Source organism: Acinonyx jubatus, chromosome A3 (assembly GCF_027475565.1).
Source record: "Acinonyx jubatus isolate Ajub_Pintada_27869175 chromosome A3, VMU_Ajub_asm_v1.0, whole genome shotgun sequence".
NCBI classification, from domain to species: Eukaryota; Metazoa; Chordata; class Mammalia; order Carnivora; family Felidae; genus Acinonyx; species Acinonyx jubatus.
In genome coordinates, this window is record NC_069388.1 from 30,881,334 (window position 1) to 30,906,698 (window position 25,365).

At 43.5% G+C, this 25,365-nt stretch overlaps 1 protein-coding gene and 1 pseudogene across 1 annotated transcript in view; both read left to right on the top strand.

Annotated features, from left to right (window-relative positions):
* The first annotated feature begins 4,593 nt into the window (after positions 1–4,593).
* CDS2 (CDP-diacylglycerol synthase 2) overlaps positions 4,594–25,365 on the top strand; it is a 56,005-nt gene continuing 35,233 nt past the window's right edge. Inside the window, exon 1 of the mRNA XM_027069619.2 lies at positions 4,594–4,895. Within this exon, the coding sequence (XP_026925420.1) occupies positions 4,839–4,895 (57 nt within the window). The 5' untranslated portion in view covers positions 4,594–4,838. The remainder of the gene's footprint in view (positions 4,896–25,365) is intronic.
* Positions 13,430–20,091, top strand: LOC128311147 (ATP synthase F(0) complex subunit C2, mitochondrial-like; annotated as a pseudogene).

The following is a 25,365-nucleotide window of genomic DNA, read 5'->3' on the forward strand; positions in this document are numbered from 1 at the left end:
TGAGCCCCCCATGTGCCCCCCTTTTTAAAAAAATTTTTTAATGTTTTTAATGTTTTTTTTTAATTTTTTAAAATGTTTTTTTAAAACAGAAGTTTTAAAACTTCAGTATGCGTGAGAGCACTGTGGTTGGTTAGTACATTTTAAGTTTCCACACAGAGAACCTAATTCAAACTTTTCACTTTTCAATCAAGAGAAAAGGTGACTTTATCAATCTAAACAAAAGCCGAAGTAGGTAGTTTCCAGTGTCCAAGGCTCAGTCTTAGTAAGTGTATGGAAAAAATGGTTACCCACATTAATAAACAAAGAAAAGTAAATTAAAGGGAGACAGAATTATAACCTACCAATTAATGAAAATTGTGTTAATATTTGTTGATAGGAAGAAATCAAGGCAGTGGGCACTTTCATGCATTGAAAATAGGAGTATAAATGGTTTACTTTTTCTCGTAGGAATTAGGTAATGTGTACAGAAAGCCTTCAAATTTTATTTATTCTTTGACACACAAATTCAAACTCCAGGATTTTTTCCTGAAGAAGTAATGGGGGTACTTACCAAGATGAAGAATGTTTATTTCTTGTAGAATTATTAAAAATTCCTCTGAGGGGCGCCTGGGTGGCTCAGTAGGTTGAACATCAGATGTGGGCTCAGGTCATGATATCACATTGATGAGTTTGAGCCCCACATCTGGCTTTGCGCTATGGGGAGCCTGCTTCCAATTCTGTCTCCCTCTCTCTCTGCCCGTCCCCTGCTCACTCTCGCTCAAAAATAAACAAACATTAAAAACAAATTATAAAAAAAAAATTCCTCTGAAAGTGGAAATAACCTTGAGGTCTAACAAAATACCGTTAAGTAACAAAATGCTGTTATGGTAAATCTGTAAGAATACTAAAGGGTCTTTGAAATACCATTCTCAAAGGGCATATAATGATAAAGAGAAAAGTCAGATTATGAAATGGTATAAATAGTAGTATTCCAATTTTCTAAAATTGTTATATCGAGGTATAAATGCACAGAAAATAGAATGAAAATGCAATAATGTAAATAATAACAATAATTATGTGTGGCTGGTGATACCATAAATGATTGTAATGTTTTCCATTATATTTTTCTGCATTTTCCATTTTATTTTTCTGCATTCTTCATCAGATATGTATTGTTGATCAGAAAATGTTAATGAATGTTGGGAGAGAAAAATGCTGTAAACTATTTTATATAATTTCTGGCAAATTTCTTTACAAGGTGGTATCATGTATGAGTGATTCTCGATTCTAGCTGCCCATTAGAAACACCTTGGGAGCTTAACAACAACAAAAAAGCCTATTTCCTCTAGGCTCCATCTCAGAGATTCTTATTTAGTTGGTCCAGGGTGGGCCCTCCATTAGTATCTTTTAGAAGCTCTCCAGGTAATTCTAATAAGTAATGAGGCCTGAGTAGTACTGTCTCTCACCATGTGTGATCAATAGATGAATATTTGCTTAAAGCTTAAAGCACCTCCATAGTCTACTATTGGCTTGAAAAAAATCAGACCTACAATTTGCCGAGAGGAAACTGACATTATAGTTTAAACGGACTGTCTAATGTTTGACTAAGTTTGTGGGAGGGCAGGATTTGCATTTTTGAAGCTTTAAGAAGTTTGACAATTCTGCAGAGTGCACTCGTAATTCCATTTTGCATGTTGCCTCATTAAACTGAGTAAGGTTTCCCTGAAAACACTTGTCAGGCTAAGAACTAGAAAGGCGATATGGAGGGCAAGATAAGCAGATAAAGCCTGTATTTGTTTATTGATAATTTTTAAAAGAAGTTACTGTTTAAAGAATTATTAATTCTTCCGATGTAATAGAAGAAAATTCTTCAGGTAACTGAAGAATTATCTTGCTGTACCAATGTAGTTTTCAAATATCAGAAAGGGGGGAGGTGTTTTTATTGTAGAATAATAATTACAGCAATAGCTGTCCACTTACACTGAGTTCACAGTCAGCCTGAATATTCCGGGGGGTTTAAGACTCTCTTGTTAGTTACCTCAACTAATCTAAGTAACATCTAAAAATAATGGAACTAATGAAGGAATGCAATGAAAAAAAGTCACTGTAAACAAGATATGCTACAAGCCCAGAAGAAATGACCCTAGGGAAAGAGCTATTATGAGGATTAGAAAAGAAAAATCAGGAATAGAGGAGGAGGTGTAAGGTAATGTAAAGGAACAAAATCTTTCTTCAGGCTGGAGATAAGGGGAGATTTTTAAAAATTTCTTTCTACAGTTGAGAGAGAGCTAGACCCTAAAGCTTGCCTAAAGGCCTATTAGTATGGCTTTCAGAGGTCTGAGTACCTGTTCCCTGTTCTCTACAGCACTGATTTCAGTAATGTACTTGGTCTAAGCTCAGTTAGCCTGGCAGGGCTGAGAGGAATGGCTGAGAAGTTTGTTCAGGCCAAATTGTAGGGGCTTATCTACCCTAGTAATCATGCTGTCCATTCTGAAACTCTGATTTGTATGCACAGCTCTCCAGCCTCCTTTATATTAGGCTGGGTTTGAAAGGCAACAGCTGAGCCTGAAGGACTGCTGTGATGCTTACTTCTCAGTTGTGACCTTTCACAATTATGTAAGTACCCTAACAGTAATGATCTGGATACAAACACCTTCTGTCTCAGAGGATGACCTTGTTGGCTCTCTGTGTTGACATCCTTCTACATCCTTTAGATAATAAACCTTGGTTAATTTACTCAATACGTGTCTGGTCTTTAGATGAAGTAACCACTGACATTGGTCAAAATGGTGGTCACACAGTCCTCAACAGATTAAAAGAGCTTTAAAATTACCATTAGTATGTTATTTACTTTTATAATAAAAGACAAAATACAAAAGCAAAGTTTTTTTTTTAATGTTTTTATTTATTTTTTTTGAGACAGAGAGAGACAGAGTATGAGCAGGGGAGGGGCAGAGAGAGAGGGAGACACAGAATCTGAAGCAGGCTCCAGGCTCTGAGCTGTCAGCACAGAGCCCGACGCGGGGTTCGAATCCACGGACCGTGAGATCATGATCTGAGCTGAAGTCGGACAATCATGACCTGAGCTGAAGTCAGATGCTTAACCGACTGAGCCACCCAGGCGTCCCAAGCAAAGCTTTCTATAAATAAAGTATGGCTTAAAAGGAGTGATCTGTTTCTCCCCCTCCCCCCCCCCCAAAAAAAAACCCACCAAGTATTTGTGCAACATTGTTGGTAGAAAACAAAGCACACCTAGGAGCGCCTGGGTGGCTCAGTGGGTTAAGCAACCAACTTCAGTTCAGGTCATGATCTCGTGGTTGGTGAGCTCGAGCCCCGAGTTGGGTCCTGTGCTGACAGCTCAGAGCCTGGAGCCCGCTTCAGATTCTGTGTCTCTCTCTGCCTCTACCCTGCTCACGCTGTCTCTCAAAAATAAATATTTAAAAAAAAAAAAAAAAAGCACACCCGGATTCAGTATTCCTCCATGCCTATTTTACTGTCACTCTCAAGCACTGTTAACAGGAACTTGGGAATATACTTATACAAATCAAGGAAACAAGCCTTTCTCAGAATTCTGACTACTTCATCCAAAACTAAGGTCAAAATTGCTAATACGAAATTGCAACTCCTACGTGTGCTAGTTTCTCTCGCTAAATTACAGTATAATTATGGGAAGGCATCCCATTTCATACTTGTTTTACATCACTTACAAAGCAGAGAATAGGAACCGCTGAAAGAAATGTTTGAACCACACAGGTATGAATGAATTTAGGAAGGCAGGCAGTATGTACAATGGTTATCGTGGACTTTGGTAACAAATAGATCTATGTTCTAATTCCTACTGGGCACTTTCTAGCTGTTGAGACCTTGGTTAAATCATTTTTCTTTAGGAGAACTTTTAAATCCATTCAAGTACCAAGGATGTGTCAGGTACTTCGGGGATCCACTGTGGACGAAGAAGGCAGCATTCCCGTCCAAGAAAAGGTCTTTCAACAGTCCAGAAGACAGAAGTTTGAAAAGCCGTGTAAGAACTCTGTAAAACGAAAATCATATCCACTTCCAAGCAGATTAAGTGAGATAGATAAGGCGATTACTTAGTTCAGTGCCTAGCATAATTAACACTCAATAAGTACTAGAGACAGCTTGGAGAGGCAAAGGCGACTTAAGTTTGGGTTTCACTTCCTTATCACGTAAGTCTCTCCTACACAGGTGGGCTCCGCAGGCCTTTCCACTCAGGGCCTAACAAGTATCTGCTTATACGTGTGAGGGACGCGCCCCGGTTACAGAGGACGCGAAGCTAAGATCAGCAAAACACCACCCAGACAAGAACCTCAAGGCTCCCACCTCTACCCCCGGCTACCAGATTTACCTTTAGGATCCTGGGCGCCAGCGCCAGCCGACCAAGGTCAGGCCCGAGCTGCCATTGGCTAGTCTCCTTCGGAAACACACGCCTTTTCCCGCCTCCTCACGTTGATAGTCCAATGCACCCCTCTCCGCTCCTCTCCGGTCCTCTCGGCCCCGCCCCTACCGCCCCGCCTCCCTGGCGGATTCGCGCCATTGGTGGGTCTCTGGGGCCGTGATGGCGGCTGTGCGCGTGCGCGCTCGCTCCAGGGCCGCCCTCTCGAGAGGAGCTAGCAGGCGGGTGGTGGAGCAAGCTGACCGTGCTTCGCCTGGGTGAAAGGGCGGCGGCAGCACTGGGCGGGGCAGAGTTCCACGGCGGGCGGCAGGGCTGCGGTGGGTCCTGCAAGCGGCTCAGGCGGGGCGGGGCCGGCCCAGCGGAGTCCGCGCGCGCCCGCACTGAGCTGCCCGCTCCGGCAGCTGCGCTGCTCGCCTGCTGCGGCGTCGCGCCGGGGTCTCCAAGCATGACCGAGCTGAGGCAGAGAGCGGTCCGCGAACCGGACGCACCGCCAGAGGACAAGGTAGCGGCGGCGTCGGAGTGGGCGCGGATGGGCAGCGGCGTCCCCCGCAGGTTCGCGGGGCGGGGGGACGCGTTGGGGGTCGTCTGGTTCTCTGACCCTTTGTCGTGGCCCACGGCGGCCCCGGGCCTGGGTAGCGCCCAGGGTTTTTGGGTGGGGGCCCCGGCGGAGCGCGCATCAGGGGGCGGAAGGTCCGGGCCCCGGGATCTGGTTGGGGGGTGGCATCTCCCGGGCGCAGGAGGGAGCGCGCGGGAGGTTGCGCGCGGCCACCTGCCTCGCAGGGTTGGTTGGGGTCCCCTTCCATTCTCTCACCTCCCCGAGGCCTTCCTGGTGTGGAGACGTCAAGACCCCGTAAAGCCTTCTTTGGCAGGAGACTCCCCTGAGTTCGTCTGAGGCTCTCTGCTCTCCTTTAAAATGTTATTTGGGCAGGGAGGCGGCTATCAAGACAAGGCCATGGCTTTGCTTCTTAGGAGATTTAAATCCTTTCTTGAAAGTTGAATCCCGTGGCTTTCAATTAAGCAGAGAAGTCTCTTGACTCACGTCGTCAGCAGGTGATGGAAGGTATACTCCCCGTATATCTTCCTTCCTTCGAGAGTGGGCATTGATGGGTTAGAGCAGGAAGGTAAAAAAAGAGGCCATCTTGGTGGGGATGCAGCTGGTTGGGGGGTGAGGGATGAGGGGAGTCGACACCTCCGACTGAAGTGCAAGATTTGTGTAGGGGAGCTGAGGAAGGTGGAGAGTGGTTTGTTCTGTGGAGGTGGAATGACAGCCTAAGGATTGGGACTTCGCGGTAGTATTTCAAGCTTCAGGAGCAGTGTATTTGGTAAATTCATCTGCCAGTGGTGTGTAGAATGGACCGAGGGAGCGTGGGCCGGAATCGAAGACACTGGTTAACTTGGAGGTGGTTGCCAGTGTGTGACCTGCACATGTTTGCTTTGGTTGACGTGCTATTTTAAAAACCAGAAGGTTTCTCCCAACTGTCTGAACTTCGGGCCTGTGTGGGGAGTTGGAGGGTCTGCCGTCATATTCCCACCTGATTAACGTGGGGCTGGAGCTGAGGAACAGCAGTTCCCACCAATCCCTGTTGCCCTACACCAGGCCTACAGCACCCACTTATGTATGTTGCTTGCATGGTCACTGGAGGAAAGGGGCATTAGGGAGACGCCAGGAAGGAGGAAGAAAACACAAGATTTGGTGACAGTGTCAACAGAGCAGTTACACTAGGAGCAGTGTTTTGGGTGAAAGATAATAGGGTGTTAAACAAGTTTTTTGTTCTTGACAGTGGATCGTCCAAGGGCAAATTTTGGAGAAAATTTAGGGCTTCAGTGGAAGTTTAGGAGTCACTTGCAGGGAAACGGTACTTTGAAGTCTCTTTATCTTCCCATTAAATGTTCTGGTTGGGCCTAAAAGAACTCTGTGCTACCCTGCATGTACTAGTTGGTGAATATTCAGATGTTTGTAGGTGTGTAGCCCTGTTTAAGGGTGAGAGATCAGATCTCATGTTAATGGGACTTTGTGGCCTAAAAGGTGGGAAGAGAGGGAGATAAAAAGAAGGCATGATAGCCAGTGGGCTACAATTTTTGAAAAGCTATTTGTAATAGACGTACTTACTGGTGAAAACAAAACCGCCTACCCACGACCCTTGGGATTGTGAGGTGAAAGTTTTTAGCCTCCCCACCCAACTCCTTGGGTCCACCTCCCAGAGAAAAAGTGCCGGTTGAGTCTTAATTACTTTCTCCTTCCTTGTTTTTAGGTAGGGAGGACAAGGAGGAGCTGTCCAGCTAAAGATACCTTAAATTTTCACAGCTGCACTTAAGCCACTTATACAATGACAATGCCCGGGGTGGTGAGCTCCACTAAGTGCTTGTTCCTAAATCACAGAGGCTACTGCATTCAGTTAAAAGCTGATTGATTGTAGTCCATTAGCCCAGAACAGGGCACTCAGCTCCTCACCAGTTGCTCAGTATTTCTGAACTATCACGTATGGTATTTTTAATAATAAAGGTACAGTTTAACAACCGTGAAATGTTTTCTTTGCCTTTGATGAATGCATATAGTAGAGTCTTTAATAATATTTACTCTATTTCAGAGTTTGAAACACCTATTTCTGTGACTCTGGCTTTGCTGATATTCTTGTGTTAAAACAAAATTAGAAGTAATAAAACAAGTATATCTCTTTAAAAAAAATGAATTGTGAAATGAGGACTTTCTTATTTCATGGTAGAAGAATCCAGAAAATAATACCAGGTCAATTCATTAAAAGAACTGGAACAAATTTAAAAGGCTCTTTAAAATGTTCCAGTTGCTTAACGGTTGTGGCAAAATTGTTTTGTAAATAAGCAATCATTAGTTTCAAAATAATCTGGAGAATGTGTTTATTAGAAGTCAGAAGGTATTTTGTTATATTTAGCATCCTAGAATGGAATTTTCAAAGCCAATTGCTAATAAAGGAAATGTTTTCCTCTGGGAGCCGTGCTTATAATTTTAAAGTCCCAAAAGCACAGTATTGTTGCCAAATTTAAGAAACTTGGAATTTAAGCTTTGGGAATGATCCTCTTTCCACCCAACCACGTTTTTCCAATGGAGGTTAGAAAAGAAAAGGATGAAACGTGGGCCAAAAGATTGGCATCTTAAAATTTATGTTTGGGTTGACATTTCAGGAGACTTTGTTTTGAAGGTTAGAGTGAAGGCTGCTGTATTTAGGTGCTAGAGTGCTACTTAAATTAGAGCTTTACTTGTTTCAAAGCTTCCTTTGATGGATGAAACCAGAATGGGGAGGAAATAGTGACATCATTTGGAAAGGGGCTGTGCCACTTTGAGCACAGCAGGGTAACTCTGAGCAAGGCATTTGTATAAACACCTCAGTTTGTCCATTCCTAAAATGGGGGTGATAAAATTAGTATGTGCTTCATAGGATATTCCTGTGGATTAAATGAATATGCATGTTACGTAGGGTAGGGCAGGAATTGTCACATTGTGATAATGGGTTAGCTAATGTTGTCTTTGGCTAAAATACAGTTTTATAGAAAAAATAATCTTCACCTTCCACTCTTGTAAGATAATTAAATCATCAAGTTATGAGTTTTTGGAGTAGTCTTTCCCTGTTCATCACTTTTTAAGGAAAGTGTTACAGATAGGGCTTGGCCTTCCTTGACCTATCTTTTGACTTGATTTTCTTGCTGAATTTTTCAGTGCTCAGAAACACAGGCTGTAGAAGCAGCATCGCTATATGCAATTATCTTTCCTTTACTGCACTAACTATAATATGTTTTAGGACAGTGGTTAGTAATTAAAAATGTTTTTCTGATTTTTAAAAAAATGTTTGTTTATTTTGAGAGAGAGAGCACGCAAGCGCCCTTGAGTAGGGGTGGGGGTGAAGGAAGGAGGGTCAGAGAGAGGGACAGAGAGAGAATCCCAAGCAGGCTCTGTGTTGTCAGCACAGTTCCTGATACTGGGCTCGATCCTACAAACTGTGAGATCATGACCTGAACAAAATCAAGAGTCAGATGCTTAGCTGGCATGCAGGCTCCCCTGTTTTTTTGATTTTTAAGAGTGAACTACTGAAATAACATCTTATTTTAAGAGCTATAAAACTACAGATGTAGGAGAAATGCTGTATTTCAACTTTTTTTTTTTTAACATTGAGAAATACTTTGGTATTGAAAAATCAGTAAACTTTAACTATGGTTCTTCTTTTTTTGTTTTTTTTTATGTTCATTTCTGAGAGAGACAGAGAGCACAAGTGGGGGAGGGGCAGAGAGGGAAGGAGACACAGAACCTAAGCAGGTTCCAGGCTCTGAGCTGTCAGCACAGAGCCCAATGCGGGGCTCGAACTCACAAGCCGTGAGATCACGACCTGAGCCGAAGTCAGACACTTAACTGACTAAGCCACCAAGGTGCCCCTTGACTATGGCTCTTAAACAGGGAGAGAAGGTGCAAGATTTGTCATATAACCTGCCATTTTAAGTTTCTTATTTATGTTGATCAAACCGTAATTTTAAAAGCTCAATTACCTCCCATTTTATGACTACTCAATATTAATTTTTTTAAAAAGCTAATTTTGAGGCACTTAGCTGGCTCAGTAGGTAGAGCGTGTGACTCTTGATCTCAGAGTTGTTAAGTTTGAGCCCTACTCTTGGTGTAGAAATTTACTTAAAATCTTTTTTTGTTCAAAAAGCTAATTTTGGGGGCGCCTGGGTGGCTCAGTCGGTTAAGCGTCTGACTTCGGCTCAGGTCATGATCTCACCATTGGTGGGTTCGAGCCCCAAGTCGGGCTCTGTGCTGACAGCTCAGATCCTCAACCCTGCTTTGGATTCTCTCACTGCTCCTTCCCCACTCACACTCTGTCTCTCTCTCTGCTCCTCCCCCACTCACACTCTGTCTCTCTCTCTCAAAAATAAACATTAAAAAAAAATAGCTAATTTTGTTTGAAATGTTTTGTGTTTGCACACATTTGTGATATTTCATTAGAAGAATTTATATCTTTTAAAAAGTTTAAATTATTCTCATTGGGTGTTAGAACTAGAAGGATCTTAGGGGTCATTATTTTATACAAGAGGATACCACATCCCAGGGGGTTTACTTGCTGAAGAGCACCCTGCTCGTTAAAGGCAGAATGGGTCCTAGTATAAAGGTTTTCTAATTTCTGTTTTTTTCTCATGTTGCATATGCTGCCTTCACAGGTATAGACTTAATTTACAGACTTTAAAAGCTCCAATACAGATTGGCTTTGATATAAAACATGCCCAGATATCACCTGTTTTTCTTTTGTGGCTATAAAAATCAGAAAAATAGCAACATTTTTCAATGTGTGTGTGTATATGTATATATATGTATGAAAATTCTCAAATGTGGAGATTCTGAGGGAAAAAAATTGGCAGAAAAAGTTGATTAGGCCTAGTTTTCCCCGTTATTGGATGACTGGTGATTTCTAGATTTTGAAGCCCATCCTTTGGGGGAGCCATTTGGGTATCCTTGGAAGGAGCTCCCGGCGTGGTGCGGGCTTCTCCCTCTGAGCTGTCTATGAGCCTGCTTTCCGGATGATGACTCATAGTATCGGAACTGTCTGTTCCAGCAGTAATCAGTCACTCAGTATTCAACATACCTTCTCCTTAGAACATCCCCTGAATCCAGGGTCTGCTGTGTTCAGTCTTTGTTGTCTCAGAGGGAGGAGGGCTGGTGTCTGTGTTCGTGAAGAAAATGTTCAGGATTTTATACCGGTTTGGGCTCCAAATATTTGGAGAAATCTAACTTTGCCCCTAAATGAATCTTGTAACTAATTTCACAGTTGCAAAAGGTTGCAAATGATCCTCCTTTAAACTGTTTGAAAGAATGTGAGCATCAATACAGTAGCCCCCCACCCCCCATCTGCAGGGGACGTGTTTCAGGACCCTAGTGGATGCCCACAACTACAGATCTCACCGAACCCTGTATATACTGTGTTTTTTACTATACGTACATACCTATGCTAAAGCTTAATTTGTACATTAGGTGCAGTAAGAGATTAACAACAGTGTTAAAATAGAATAATTATAGCCGTGTACTATAATAAAAGTTACGTGTGTTCTTTCTCTCAAAATACTGTTCTGTACTTGCCCTTCTTGTGACAATGTGAGATGATAAAATGTCAACGTGATGAGGCGCAGTGAGGTGAATGATGTAGGCACTGTGACTTGGCAGTTGGCTACTGTTGACCTTTTGACGATACCTCAGGAGGATCGCCTGCTTCCAGACCCTGGTTGATTGGGGGTAACTGGGACCTCGGAAGGCAAAACTGCAGACTAGGGGCTACTGTGTTTCTGATTTGTGCGCCCTTCCATCCGTTCTCGGATCCACCCAGGTGGAGTATGTTGAACTTGTTTGCAGACTTGCAGAGTAACTGTCCTGCACACAGCTTCTTGTTCCCTGTGCTCTGACAGCCTCCCTGACTTTCCTGACTGGTGCTGGAGGCTGCTGGGTGTGAGAAAGCATGGCCTTTCATGCGCTGTACTGCCTCTGGTTTGTGAAAGAGACATAGAGACCCTGACTCTTGACTGGTATTTTTGCCAGGGTCTTTTTGGAAAAATACGAATTTGTTCCCGACATTGGGTAGAGTGCTTGCCTTCCAAGCCTTGTCGCGTGGTGGTGCAGTGCCAGTGATGGTAGGCTGGTTCCACTAGGCAGCTCGCCCTGCTGGTCCCTGATCTTTGTTCTTCTGCTGTTTGCCCCAGCAGTGGGGATGGCATAGGGCCCATTCAGTTGAGTGACCTTTTCAAGACCTTATTGTGTCATTTTGACTGGACAGTGCATGGTTCAGAATTCAAAAGGTGCAAAGGGTACACTGTGACTTGCAGCTTCGCCCCTACCCAGTTCTCCGCAGAGGCAGCCTCTCGAGCCAGGTTGTGGGGCTCCTGAATGCCTGCTGTTGGTGCGGGACCTGAGAGGTCTTTCCAAAGTCGGATGTCCTTTGTATTAGGGTCACCACAGGGCCAGCCTGGGGCTTCTCTGGAGACTCCGCTGTGTTTTTGAAAGAGCCCTTGAGACTAGGATTTCCTGACAATGCTCTCTGCTCCTGGGTCTCTGATGTTGAGAGGATCTCTGTCATTGACCCCAGATTCCTTAGTGGGTGATTCTCAGAGCCTCCTCCCCACAATGTGTCCTGCTAGTCCTGGTGGTTCCAGTGGCTTGGAGGACATTCCCCAGTGCATATCCCTTAATCAGTGACTATCTCAAATCTGACTTGTCTTGTTCTAGACATTGAGCCTCTTTCTGTCTCCTGTGCAAGTAGAATCCTATCTCTGAGTTGCTCCAGCTTAAAATCCGTTGGTCCTAGTGTCTCTGCTCCCTCACCGCATCTAGGTCACAGGTTCTACCCAGGTGTTACCCAGATTCCTTACCTGTTGCTCTTGTGTATTTCACATAGTTCAGCAGTATTGTGAACCCTTCTAATTGAGCTCCGTTCTTTCAGAATTTGCATGGTCGGTTCTAGTCCATCTGTCCTTTCTGTCCTCTGACAGCTCTGAAACCATCCTGTAAATTACAGGGGGAAAAAGAATTCTGGCCCCTTTTTCAGATCTCTTAAACTTGGTCCTTCATAGCCTTCTCTCTTTTTTTTTTTTTTTTAATTTTTTTTTCAACGTTTATTTATTTTTGGGACAGAGAGAGACAGAGCATGAACGGGGGAGGGGCAGAGAGAGAGGGAGACACAGAATCGGAAACAGGCTCCAGGCTCTGAGCCATCAGCCCAGAGCCCGACGCGGGGCTCGAACTCCCGGACCGCGAGATCGTGACCTGGCTGAAGTCGGACGCTTAACCGACTGCGCCACCCAGGCGCCCCCATAGCCTTCTCTCTTAACTGGTCCCTCCTCTTGCTTGGTGACCCTGTGGTATCAGTCTTGGCTCTTGCTGTCTCCAACCCCTGAATTGTGCTCTTTCTCTACACTCTACCTATTTAAATCTTATTTTCTCAAAATCCATTTTGGATCTTCTCCATCTCAATACTTTACCAGGCATATATTTATTGTAGAAATCACAGAAATGTATACATAGGAGAACAAAATCCATCTGTAATCCTGTAATGCAGAGAAACAACCATTGTTCAAATGCATGTTGCTACACATGTCTGTAATTGTAGTTACCATGTATGATCTGATAGCTTCCTTTTTTATGCTGTCAGAAGCATTTTCCCACATCGTTAAGGTTCATTAAGTTCTTTGTAAACAATATATCAAACTTTTTCTCATTATGAAAGAAACAGATGGAAATAAAAGATGTTCATTGTAGAAGCACCAAAAAGAAAAGAAATCACCTTCAGCCTGCCATTCAGAGATAACCAACCACTGTTGGTGTTTTGGTGTATAGCCTTTCTTTTTATACACATTGCACCTTCCTGTATTATATATACTACTGTTTTATAACTCCGTTTTACTTAAGAATATGCTGTAAACATTGTTCAAGTCTTTAAACAATGAACCAGTGTCCTTTCTTTGGCCATGTGTCATTTCATTGTGTGGCTGTACCTTAACTTATCGAACCAGTCAGGCTCTTAAGTTGTTTTAAGTGTTTTTGCTATTGTAAGCATGCTGCAGGAAGTACCCTTGTTAAAACAAAACAACACAAAAAACCCTTTCTGCACTTGCATAAAACCCTTTCTGCACTTAGATAAGTTCTATGTTTAGAACTGCTGATTCAAAAAGGGATGTACGTTGTCTAAGCTTTTGACACAATTAATATGTTTCCTTCCTGCAGTAAATTTGTAGCACCCTAACTTCATGAGAGTGTCTATCTCTGTGGTCTCTCCTCTCCCACAGAGACATATGGAGTATTTGTTTCCTGATCTTAGAAGAGGCATTATAGCCTAGTGATTATAAGCACTGACTCCTAGTTGGACTGCTTGGTTTATAACTTGGCTCCCCCAATAATTTGCCTCAGTTTTCTCATCTGGATAATGGGGCTTAGAATGGGGTTTGAGGCATTATCATGCTTTTCCCATAGGAACTGTACCTTAGAGTAACCAAATAGTTGATTAGAAGTTTCTCTTTACAGCCCCCCCCCCCCCCCCCCCCCCCCCCCCGGCCCGGGTGGCTCAGTTAAGCCTCAGACTTGGCTCAGGTCATGATCTCATTGCTTTGTGAGTTGAAGCCCTGTGTCAGGCTCTGTGCTGACAGCTCAGAGCCTGGAGCCTGCTTCAGATTCTGTCTTCCTCTCTCTGTGCCCCTTCCCTGTTGGCGCGTGCTCTCTCTCTCAAAAATAAGCATTAAAAAAAAAAAGTTTCTTTTTATTGGATAAGTAAATGGAAAAGGAGTTATAGAATATTAATATATTCAACTCCCCATTGAATTGATAGAATGAGACCATAACCATCAATGCTGCTACCATGACAGAGACAGCCAGACATTGTGGATCTCCTGATGGAAGTACACAGTACTACTGATGGAGGAATCTTGTCCAAAAATCATACCTGAGCCTGATCAAGACTTTAGTTCTAAGTGCTAGTTGACAGGAAATTCAAAGGACAGGAGAACACGTTGAAAAACACCACTGGACAAATGACCTGGTTACTTTAAAAAATACATGGCAAGAGACATCTTGACCCACTTAAGAAAAGGGTGTGTGTGTGTGTGTGTGTGAGCAATAGATATGATAAAACCTACAGATTAGAAGACTTAGGGCATGTTAATGATTTCTGGACCTCATTTGGATCCTGATTTAATGAAACTGCTATGAAAAGAAAAGAATTGAAAATTTTGTGTAAATTTGAATATTGGAGATTTAATATAAAGGAATTATGAATTTTTATAGGTATGATAATGGTATAGTGATATTTAAAAGTCCCTAATGAAAACACTAACTATAAAAGAAACAATCTATAAATAGAGATACCTTAAAGTTAAGAACTTCTGTTTATTAAGCTAAATGAAAAGGAAGTCTACAGATGAGAAGATATTTATAAAAAAAATACTTGACACAAGACTCATATCCATAATCTACATAAATAATTTCAACAAAATGAACATGTAAAAAAGACAACTCAGTTTTAAAAAGGCTCTTTAGACGGTCAATAAATATATGAAAATGTGCTCAACATCATTAGCCACAATGAGATTTCCACTGCACACCCACCAGTATGGCTGGGATTAAGAAGACTGAAAATACTAAGGGACGGCACGTACGTGGAGTTCATATACTGTTTGGGATAGTATAAACTGGTACAATTACTCTGGGAAACTGTTTGGCAGATACTTACTAATGCCTATTTTATACACAAATCTTACGACCTAGGATAGATCCTAGGTGATTACCTGGTAGAAATCTGTATATAATGTTCACTGAAAGATAAGTTCTAGAATATTGAAAGCAGTGTTCTTGGTAGTAACCCCAGCCTGCAAACCACCCAAATTGGGAATAATGCTGCCATAAACATGGGTGTACAAGTATCTGTTGGGATCTCTGCTTTCAGTTATTTTGGGCAGAGACCCCAAAGTGGAATTGCCGGATCATACTGTAATTCTGTGTTTAATATTTTTAGGAACTGCCACATTGGTGTATTCTTGTATTTTAGGGATTTCTGTTTTAATTTCCAATAATGGCAAATATTGATGCATATAACCTACATAGAGAACTATTGAGGTCCTCAGTAATTAAGAGTGTAAAGAGGTCTTGAGAATTAAAAAAAAGCAAAAAAAAAATCAAGAACTGCAGCTTTAATGAACTGCATTATTACTCACCAAGGAAGAGAAGGATTGAAGCAGTCTTTGCTAATGGATGTAGATGAGGTGGGTGACATTCTCCTTTGCCCTCCAGTGTCCCAGTTTGGAGGATATGTTATATGGTCACCCTAATGACAGGATCCATTATTAGGTGGATGGTCAAACTGGGCAACCCACTCACCTTTGCCTGGTGTTGTAGCAGAGCTTCCTAAACTGGCCAGCTTTCATCTTCTTGTGGACCGTGGTTTAGGATGAAAAAACTACAGAATGTAGCTACATTACGTTCCTGGTTGTTACATTAAAAATTTCTTTGTATGATGCTGTAAGACATCATGTCATTTTTTTTTCCTAAAGGAAAACCTCTTATATATTCACAAAGCATATGTTGCCAGTGCGACTCTCAAAATTCCAGTAATTCTGGAGACTGTACATTCCTTTTGAATTTTGACTAATGACTTGAAATTTATCTAATGATTCTGACCTCCTCCCAGTGTTATTTGGAATGTAACTTGAAAATTTCCCCATGCATTGTTTTGTTAAAAATGCAAAATCGGGGCACCTGGGTGGCTCAGTCAGTTAAGCTTCCTACTTCAGCTCAGGTCATGATCTTGCAGTTCGTGGGTTTGAGCCCCACGTTCGGCTCTGTGCTGACAGCTCAGAGCCTGGAGCCTCCTTTGGATTCTGTGTCTCCCTCTCTCTCTCTCTGCCCCTCTCCTGCTTGTGCGCGCTCTCTCTCTCTCTCTCAAGAATAAATAAACATTAAAAATATTTTTTTAAATGCCAAATGGATTTTTCAGACATAAATATACATTTGTTTCTTACATAAACATTGACTGAAAACCTCATGTTGAAGATCATGTGCATTGTTTGAAGTTTGCATATTAACAATCTGTGCCTATGTTCCCAGGCAAACACGAACTGGGGAGGGTTCGCAGGGTGTGCTTACTTAATACAGTCTCTTCTTCCGGCCTGCAGAACACCTCACTCCCTCCCAAGGCAGGCGGCACCAAGCCCATCCAGTTGCTAGTCCTTCTATGCAGCCCAGAGTCCCGTGTCACCATTTGATGTCCAGTGGTCTTACTGGGTCTGGTGACTACGAACTGAAAGTTATCTTCCATCCCTCTCTTCTTCAAGGACAGTTGGGACAGGAGGAAGGAGGCAGGATAATCCAAATAAGTTTTCCCATTTGGACAAGGAGAGGATGAGGAAGACACATAGCAATGTCTTGGCTCACCTCTCTCCAGACTGGGAATTTGTCTGAGACTCTGTTGTGCTTAGATGGGGCCTGTTGCGCGATAGACTTCATTTTAGGTTGAGTGGTTAGGGAGTGGGACCTCCTAAGTGCCATCCACCATCCCATATGTCAGATCTCAATCCAGAACCCTCCAGGGTGGTGGAGGGCAGAGGGGTTCTACTTTCTCTGCAGCCTTCCGAAGTGTATACTGTTGTCTACACTTTGTTTCATTTCCTCCATCTTAGTTCTTCAGTCTACTTTGTTATCCAGAAATTTGTTAAAATCTCACATCCATGGATGGTCCCAGTCCCCTACTATTTCTGCCTAAAAGGCCATGGTTTTATTCCTTACTGTGCTTAATGACATTCATTTCAGTGGGATATTGAGGTCAAAAGGCATGTGCTCTGTCTGCTTTTACCAACAGGAAGTTTTCAGTTTTGAGAGACTGAGTTGATCTTACATTAGAAGCAGGCTGTTGCAACCCTTTGTTGTTCTGTGTTCGGGGCGAAGGATAAAAATGGTTGCTCTTGACTGATGACACCTGTGAATTCCGGGCTTCTGCTCTTGACATTAAGAAGGGCAAGAGCTGACGAGCAACCCTAGGAAGGGCCTGTGTTTGACTGGAGTTGGCTGGTGGAGGAGATGAGACTGGGCAGGGGACCAAGGAAGAGTCAGGAGAGAGGTGTGCTACCAGATCCTGAAAGAACAAGTTTTTGAGAAAAAAGAAACACAGCTTTTCAAGTAGATCAAGTAGAATGAGTAGTAGACAAGGTTTTACCTTGCCACCATTGTTTCCCACAGTGGTCCAAAAATCCTTTCATGGAAGATGGTATCTCAGAAGGTGATGGGGCCTAAATTTTTCTGAACTGCAAACTTGTATACATGTATACAAATATAAAAGCTTTATACGTGGCCCATTTAATGGATTTTGTTAAACTCTTATAATATTTATTAGCTTCTATTATCTTATGAAATAACCAGTACTGTGTGTGTTTATAACCTATTTCTTTAAGCATTACCAGAAAGTCTCTGGCTTCTGTACCAAAAAGTAGTTGCTGCCCTGTTAAGCTACATGTGACTGAAAACCAAAAATGACAGTGGCTTAAACAAGACAGAAGTATAGATACACTTCTTCCTCACACAAAAGAAGTCTGGAGGGGGGCATTCCAGCAGCTTCACAGTGTCAAGGATTCAGGCTTCTTCTCATCTTGCTGTTTACCATCATGAGTCGGGTGACTTCCATCCCCTGGTACAGGATGGCTGCTGGAATTGCAGCCATCACTTTCATATTCCAAGAGGAAGAAGGGAAGGAGAGAGTCCTTTCCTGTAAGGACTCTTTCTAGGAAATGCACTATTTCTGCGTCTATCCCATTGGCCAGAACTCTCACATGTCCTTGTCTGGCTGCAAGGGAAGCTGGGAAATGCTCCCTCTTGGTGGTTGTGTGCTTGACTAAACCTGGGGGTTCCTATTACGATGGAAGGGAAGGGGAATGGATGTTGGGACAAACGGAGAACTGTGAGCACTTCCATGGGCCTGAAGATGCCTATGAAAAATTGGCAGGCATTCTGCATAGCAGCGAAGAAGCAAAGCTGTGGGAAGACGAAGGTAGAGAGTAGAAAAGTCCAGTTTTGGGGCTCAGGGTCTCCTCTGGGGGTGGTAGACAGCCGACTCACTGACAGCCAGGCAAGGAGAAAAGAGGGGCTGTTTCACAGGTGTGGGAATGGGAAAGAAGGGCCAGGGGATCAAGCACAAGGAGCTGCCTGCTGCTTAGTGGGAGAACCATCCAGGCACAGGCCTTGGGGATCTATTGGTGAGTGGCCCATAAATGTCTGGCAAACAAGAGTAATATCCAGAAAACTCCCTGCATCCCAGTAGTTCCCAACTATGTCCAGCAACGTTTTTCTAAAGGTAGAGAAAAAAAAAACAGGCTCTCAGTTTCATACCCCTCCTCTAATTCATATCTTGTGATCTCTCTATAGGGCAGAGCAGTAAATGTTACCTAAAATGACAATCTTCTTGTTCTTTTTTTAAGTTATCTCTATCCTCAGCGTGAGGCTTGACCTCACGACCCCAGATCAAGAGTTGCATGCTCTACCGACTGAGCCAGCCAGGTGCCCCTAAAATGATGATCTTAATTCTTAAGAAATTGTACCTGTTCAAGATAGCCAGTGGTGGTGCTGCTTTAACAAGATGGTTTCAGATAAAAATGATTATCGCACATGTAGCCTCTTTCCACCAATGCAGCGGAAATGTATGTTCCTTAGATGTTGGAACAGTCAATTGCTGGAAATCCTGGCAGGGCTGTCTTGCTACCTGAAGGGCCTAACAAGCATGCCATGGTTAGGGTCTTAGTGCGACATGGCAGTTTTCTTTGGAGAAATGAATCAGTTACTAATAAGTTCAGTCTTCAAAATAATAATAGTCTTCTAAATAAGAGGTCATTGGTGGAAAAATAATCAGTTGAGAAGGGGTCCCATTATGTCGCATGTGTAAGCAGGCTCAGGGGGACTGACGAGCCAGCCTGCATTCTGATTGCCTGTAGCCAGTTTTTTCCAGGGGCTTACCTCCGAAGGCATAAATCATGAATCTTTTCTGTTCCCTTCCACTGTAGGTGTATAGTGTCCCATCCTACTTTGAGTATGAGGGTAGTTGTAGAAGCCCAAGGACCTTCTTCCCTGGCTAGTTTAAATAGAATCTCCCACTACAATCTGCTCTGTGCCGTGTTGAGACTGATGTCTGTCATCTCCTATAGTGTTGGGTGAACAAGAGCCACATGGGCTTTGTTTTCTTACAGGGATGTCAGCCAGACTCTCAGTTTTCCAGAACAGTTGCCATTTCTATCTTCTGTCTGTTCCATAGAGTTCTCTGTACAGAGAATTTTCAGTTTTCACACAGTGGTCTGCTGAAAACACGCCATGGCAGAGTAGCTATTTTGAGCACTTCTGACAAAGGGCCATTTCTTCCAGAGAATTCGCCTTTCCTAGAGGCTTTTTATCAGACAGGTGGCATCTCATCCTTCTGCTTGAGGGTCCTGCTTGAGTCCTAGGAGAAATGGTTAGACATCCTGTTTCCTGGATCTCAGGAAGAATTATCTGGAGTGTTGGGTTTGGCATTCTAACACGACTCTTACATTTCTCATTGGTCTTAAAGTATCTAAAATAGGAGCTCTCTGTCTGCTCTGCACTGGGCACAGCTCTCCTGCCACAGCCCCTCGTCCCCTGAAAATGTACACCTGGGCAGAGTTTGTCTCCACCCCTTCTTTGTCAGGAGCACTTCTCAGCTGTTGAGCAGCGGTGTTAAAACCACTGAAAGTTGAGAGCCTTAGCAGCTTTGGCAGTCCCATGCCTTACTTATTCCCAGCCACAGCTTCCAAACCAGTGCCATTTCAAGGGACGTCCACACAGCAGCCAAGTTCATTGGGGCTGGGGCTGCCGCGGGAGGGGTGGCTGGCTCTGGGGCTGGAATTGGGACAGTGTTTGGTATTTCCATCGTTGGTTATGTCAGGAACCCTTCTCTGAAGCAACAGCTCTTCTTCTGTGTCGTCCTGGGTTTTGCCTTCTTGGAGGCCATGGGGCTCTTTTTCCTGATGGTGGGCTTTCTCACCTCCTTTGCCATGTGAAGTAGCTGTCTCCACCTCCCATAGATCTTTTTCCTGAGTCTCATCTGCCCTGTATGTTCCTTTTCCTATACCTCCCCAGGCAGCCTGTGGAAAGTGGTTGGCTCAGGGTTTGACAGAAGAAAGACAAATAAATACTGTATTAATAAGATTTAAAAAAATGTCCAAAGTACGAGAATGAGCCACTATTTGAAGTTGAAAACAAAGACTTTTAGTGTCCAGGGGACCAAAAAGGGGATGGGAAACCAGGATGGTTTGAGATTTTTCAGGGCTCCCCCTTTTTCCAGGGAAATTTGGCCTGGGATGTCCATCTTCATTCGTCACAGATCTCTCTTAGCTTTGATGAGTTCAGTATAGGTGATGTGGTTGTGGAAGCTGACCTCGGGGGCTGGTTGTTTTGGTTACTTTTGAAGAATCTCATGTTGCCTCCTATGGTCATCCGTGTGGGATTCTAGGGCTTGCTCATCATTCTGAAGTGTTCAGCACTGCCTGGGCGGGGGCGGAGGAAAGTCTTGTGGGGTGGTGACATTTGAGCTGGAGGAGCAGGAATGTGTCTGGAAAGATGCACCAAGAATGAGTCAGGGGTCCCAATGGGAAGGCCTTGAGGGCCAGACCAGAGAGTTTAGGGGGAAGCCAGTAGAGATGTCAGCACAGAGGAATTGAGAGGCTTAGATGTATCCATTTAGTACTTTTTTTAAATTATGGAAGCAATACTTGTTTGGTGGAAAATGTGGAGGTGATGAGAAAATATTAAAAAATTTAAATTACCTTTAATTTTACTACCCAGAATGTAGCTGCTGCTAACATTTTTATCACGTCCTGCTAATCTTTTTTCTATGGCTGCTTGGTGTTTTTCCCTATTTTTGTTAAGTAGATCATATAAATTGTTTCTTCTTATAATGGTGTGATGCACATCCTCATGTAAATGATACATTTCTCCAGATACTCATTTTGGATATATTTCTCATCAAGGAATGGCTAGATCAGAGGAGATGTGAATCATTTAAAGGCTCTTAATACATCTTTCCAAATTGCCTTTCAGAAAGGTGGTACTAATTTATATTTGTGTGAGCCCTATGTGAGTGTACTGGTTTTCTCCAAGCCTCGTTCACAGTGAATATTCTCTTTATCTATTTATTCACTCTGATGTGAGAAGATGGCTTCTATGGCCATTTTCTTTTTTATGTCATTGATTATTAGTGAGGTTAAATAAGTATACAGGTTATTTGTATTTGGCAAATTGTCTCCTGATTTTTTTCTGTTGGCATGGCCGTATTATAAGAGTTTTTTTTTTAATAGTTAAGGGAGCTGAAAGAGCTAAAGTGATATTGTTCCTAAAGGATTTTTTTTTTACAATGATGATTTGTTTTTCATAGACATGGTGCAGTGATCACCTGGCAGGTATTTGAGGGCCAGGGGGCGCTGTTCAGTAGGGCTGTGATGTTATTACACGGCCTGACTGATCATGCAGTGACCAGCTGGCCGCTTGTATGTATATCTAAAGGCAGGCTTTCTGGATTATAAGTATTGGTTGCAGGATGCCTGGGTGGCTCAGTTGGTTAAGTGTCTGATTCTTGATTTCGGCTCAGGTCATGATCTCACAGTTCGTGGAATCAAGCCCTGCGTCCGGCTCTGTACTGACAGTGTGGAGCCTGCTTGGGACTCTCTCTCTCCCACTCTCTCTGCCCCTCCCCTGCTCACACACACGCACTCTCTCTCCCTCTCTCAAAATAAATAAATAAACTTAAAAAAAAAAAAAAAGTATTGACTCTGATTTTACAGGGATGAGCTAAAAGGCCTGAAATTCAAGTGAGAATTTGAACCCAGGGAGGCTGAATCTGAGTTCCATGCACTTTGTTTTGCCATTCTGCCTTCCTGGCCTCCTGGTCTCCCCAGTCATTTTCTTCCATGGTTTGGCCAAATTGGCCCTAACACAGGAAGACCTGTGAGTGTCTCAGCGTTGGCCAACAGGGCCCCATGGGGGTGGGAGAGTACTTGCTTCACTCTGCAACAGTCTTGGAGAGAGGAAGTGGGGGCAGTGGCCCCAGAGTTCCTTGGGGCCTGCATGCTGGAAGCAGGGGCATCTCAGCACAGGCCCTGAAGGCTGCAAGGAGGCTCGAGGCTACAGCAATGTGAAGCACACGTGGCATAGAGCCCTCATCTCCTCATGGCCACCTCAGCCCCAGCTCCTCTGTGTCACCCTCTCTATTCCTGCACCCCATTTCTTCATCTTCCTTCCTTCTCCAGTCTCCTATGGAGATTGTTCAAATTCTGGGTAGGTGCTGTCTCATCAGCAAAGAAAGTCTCTGGAGTTGGACTCCTTGTCTTAGATTTGTGCAGGTCCCATGAGATTCAGTAAAGGCATGTTGATCTGTCATGATGTTCCCGGCAGGGAGGCAAAACTGACTGTCCCTGGGAGAAGAAAGCTTGAGGGCACAGCTCTCCTGCCGACTTGGTCATAAGCTCCTTGGTTGCTGTCAGACTTAGCTGTCCCTAGCACATATGGTTGTCAGAAGGTGGAGTGGTGTTAAGTCAGCTGTGAAGATTAGCAGCTGGCCAGGCAGTGAGAACCAGGGCTCTGGTTGCAGGAAGAATTTGTTGAGCCTAGTGACTAGAGTTGTTGTAGAGCAAAAAGAAAATATTGGCATGTCAGGATTTATTTCTAATACTGAAGTGCCACATTATGTTAACATGACGTGTACCCCTTTCAGGAGTAGCTTGACTTCTGGCGCCATATTTGATTTTATTTTTTGCTAGTTGTGATCCACTGAACTGATTTTAAGACCCAGTAAGTTTCAATCCACAGTCTGAAAAACACCTACCTTATTTTATCTCCCCAATACCCCTGAGACAAGAATTGTTTCTTTCTTATAGGTGAAAAAGCTGAGGCCCAGAAGGTGACGTTATTTCTTCTAAGATCACACAGCGTATACTGGTTCCCCCTTTCCCCATGCCTCTGAGATCTCTTCTTGAGATAGACTTGTTTCTTTGGAAAGTCGGTTGCAGCCTTTTTGTTTTTGTCTAGTTTATCACTCCCTCTTACTTGTGTTTACAGGATTGATATTCATTATTAATGTAGCCTTAGTGAATTCCAGTATTCTTAAGTACCGCAAATGTTTTTGTGAATATGAATGGTATACATTTGCTCACTGTTTTGGAGGTTGTGTGGTTTGGAGGCTGTCATGGCATTCATCCTCTGCCTCCCCCTAATAGAATGAAACTCTGCTGGTGTATAGATAGCATGCAGGTATGACAGATGAATTGGACTGGGTGTAGACAGCTCCTCCCTGTCACCTGCCACAAAGCACTGTGCTGACCTGCATTTCCTTCTCTCTGTGTAGAAGCCTACAGACAGATAATTCTTCTCACCCCATGTCTCCCTCAGGCTGCAGGAAACCTACCTGCAGGGCCTAAGTGTCATGTGGTCCTGTCATTCTCAAGCCTTTCTGATTGAGAGATTTTTTGCTCCCAGCCACAACCTCTTGGAGTAAATGCTCTGAGAGCAGCAGGGGCTGGTGTCTAACAGCGCATGCCTAGAAGTCCTTGATTGGGCACTGAGCCTGAGGACCCTCTTGAGCTGTGAATTACTCACGCCCTGTGTCCATTCTCAGGTCAGGCCTAGTTCTAAGAACCTGGGCCATCTGAGTTCTCCATCCGTGATAGAGTTCTCTGGGAGAGAGGCAGCTTGGAAACACTCTCAAGACAGGTCTGCAGCTAGCCAGTGGCCTGATAATGAGGGAGGATACTCTGTGATTCAAACTTAAGCATGAAGCACGGGGTCTGTACTATTGGGGCAGGCGGCATCTTTATTCACTAGCCCCTGAGTCCTGCCCAGCCAGAAGAACAGTAGAGATTTCAGGTGTTGAAAACAACATAGCTGGCCCAAAAATGGAGTCACTTTCGCTAAGCATTACATCACCAAACTGAAACTTAGTTTTGGCTCTCGCAGAAATGGAATCTTAAACCAGTCAGAAGTCATCTGATAGCACCGGTTAGGTAACCTGCCTTATAGACCCCTGTTGTCCCCTAAAGGAAAACGATCTCACAGTAACCAATCTGCTTGGGCCTAGCATGACTTCCTTATTCCTACTCCCTTCTGCCTATAAAAGTCTTTCATTTTGTACAGCTTGTCAGAGCTCCTTTCTGTCTTCTAGAGGGATGCCGCCCTATTCAAGAATCATTCAAAAAAGCCAATGAGAGCTTTAAAATTTACTCAGCTGAATTTTTTTTTTTTTTTTTTTTTTAGAGAAGGAAACCTAGAATGATGCCCTGTTAAATAAGTGTCCTCATTGCAGAAGTGCATAATAATCTTTGGGTAGAAGATTTACAATCCTGAACATAAAAAGCCATTTTTTGTTGATGAAGTAGGTACATTTTGGTTATTGAGAAGTTTCACTGTGGATTCGCAGATTTCTCCTTAATGCCAGATTACTGAGGTGTTAGAGTTTATTCATCAAACCTCAACTGTCAGCTGAGACAGAATTGGGTGGGCACAAGAGCCAGCCTGTCCACAGTGCAGAGACTGGAGTGGCCGCCACAGCTGCACCTGTTGCAAAGATGGTGAGTGATTTTCTTGGTTGTTGCATCTGTCTGGGGCAACAACCAGTTGGACAGGGGCTTAGCTTCTAGAAGCCCGAGCTGCAGGAAGCAGGTATTTCCCTTTTGCAAGATTGCTGGACAGGAAAGCAGTCAGTAGCTGCTGGAGATTATTTTCTCATTTTCCTACCACCTTTATTCTCTTGGATGTTTGATGCCTCATCCTTAGGACATTCTTAAAAATTTCCCATTCCTTCTACTTAGGGAATGTGCAAATCTGGGGGAACACAGTGAGACGGGACCATTTCGTGCAGAGCGACTGGTTATGTGAGAAGTTATGCTTGCTGTTTTAACCTACAGAGTCAGAAACGGAGAACTCTTTAATTGTTCCTTAACTTGTCATCTTCCCACTCTTCCTCCCTTTCTGAAGAAACCTGTACTACTGGGGACCTCAGATATATCAGACAGTGTTGTAGGCCATGGGGATGTAGCAGTGAATAACCAACGTCCCTTCTTTTTTTTTTTTTTTTTAATGTTTATTTTAACTTTCGTTTTTTGGGGGGGAGAGTGAATGGGGGAAGGGCAGAGAGAGAGGGAGACAGGATTTGAAGCAGGCTCTGTGCTGAGAGCAGAGAGCCCTATGAGAGGCTCGAACCCATGAACCATGAGATCGTGACCTGAGCTGAAGTCGGAGGCTTAACCGATTGAGCCCCCCAGGCGCCCCCCAAAGTCCCTTCTACATGGAGTTTGTGCTCCAGCGGAGGCAGACAAATGTGTAATAATTTCAGGTGGTAGTAGTGTTATGAAGAACAAAGTGGGTGTTTTTTTAATATGAGGGTAGCATTTTGAAGTGTTAGTGTTGGAAGAGCCCTTCCACTAATTAGTTCGATCAGCTCAAA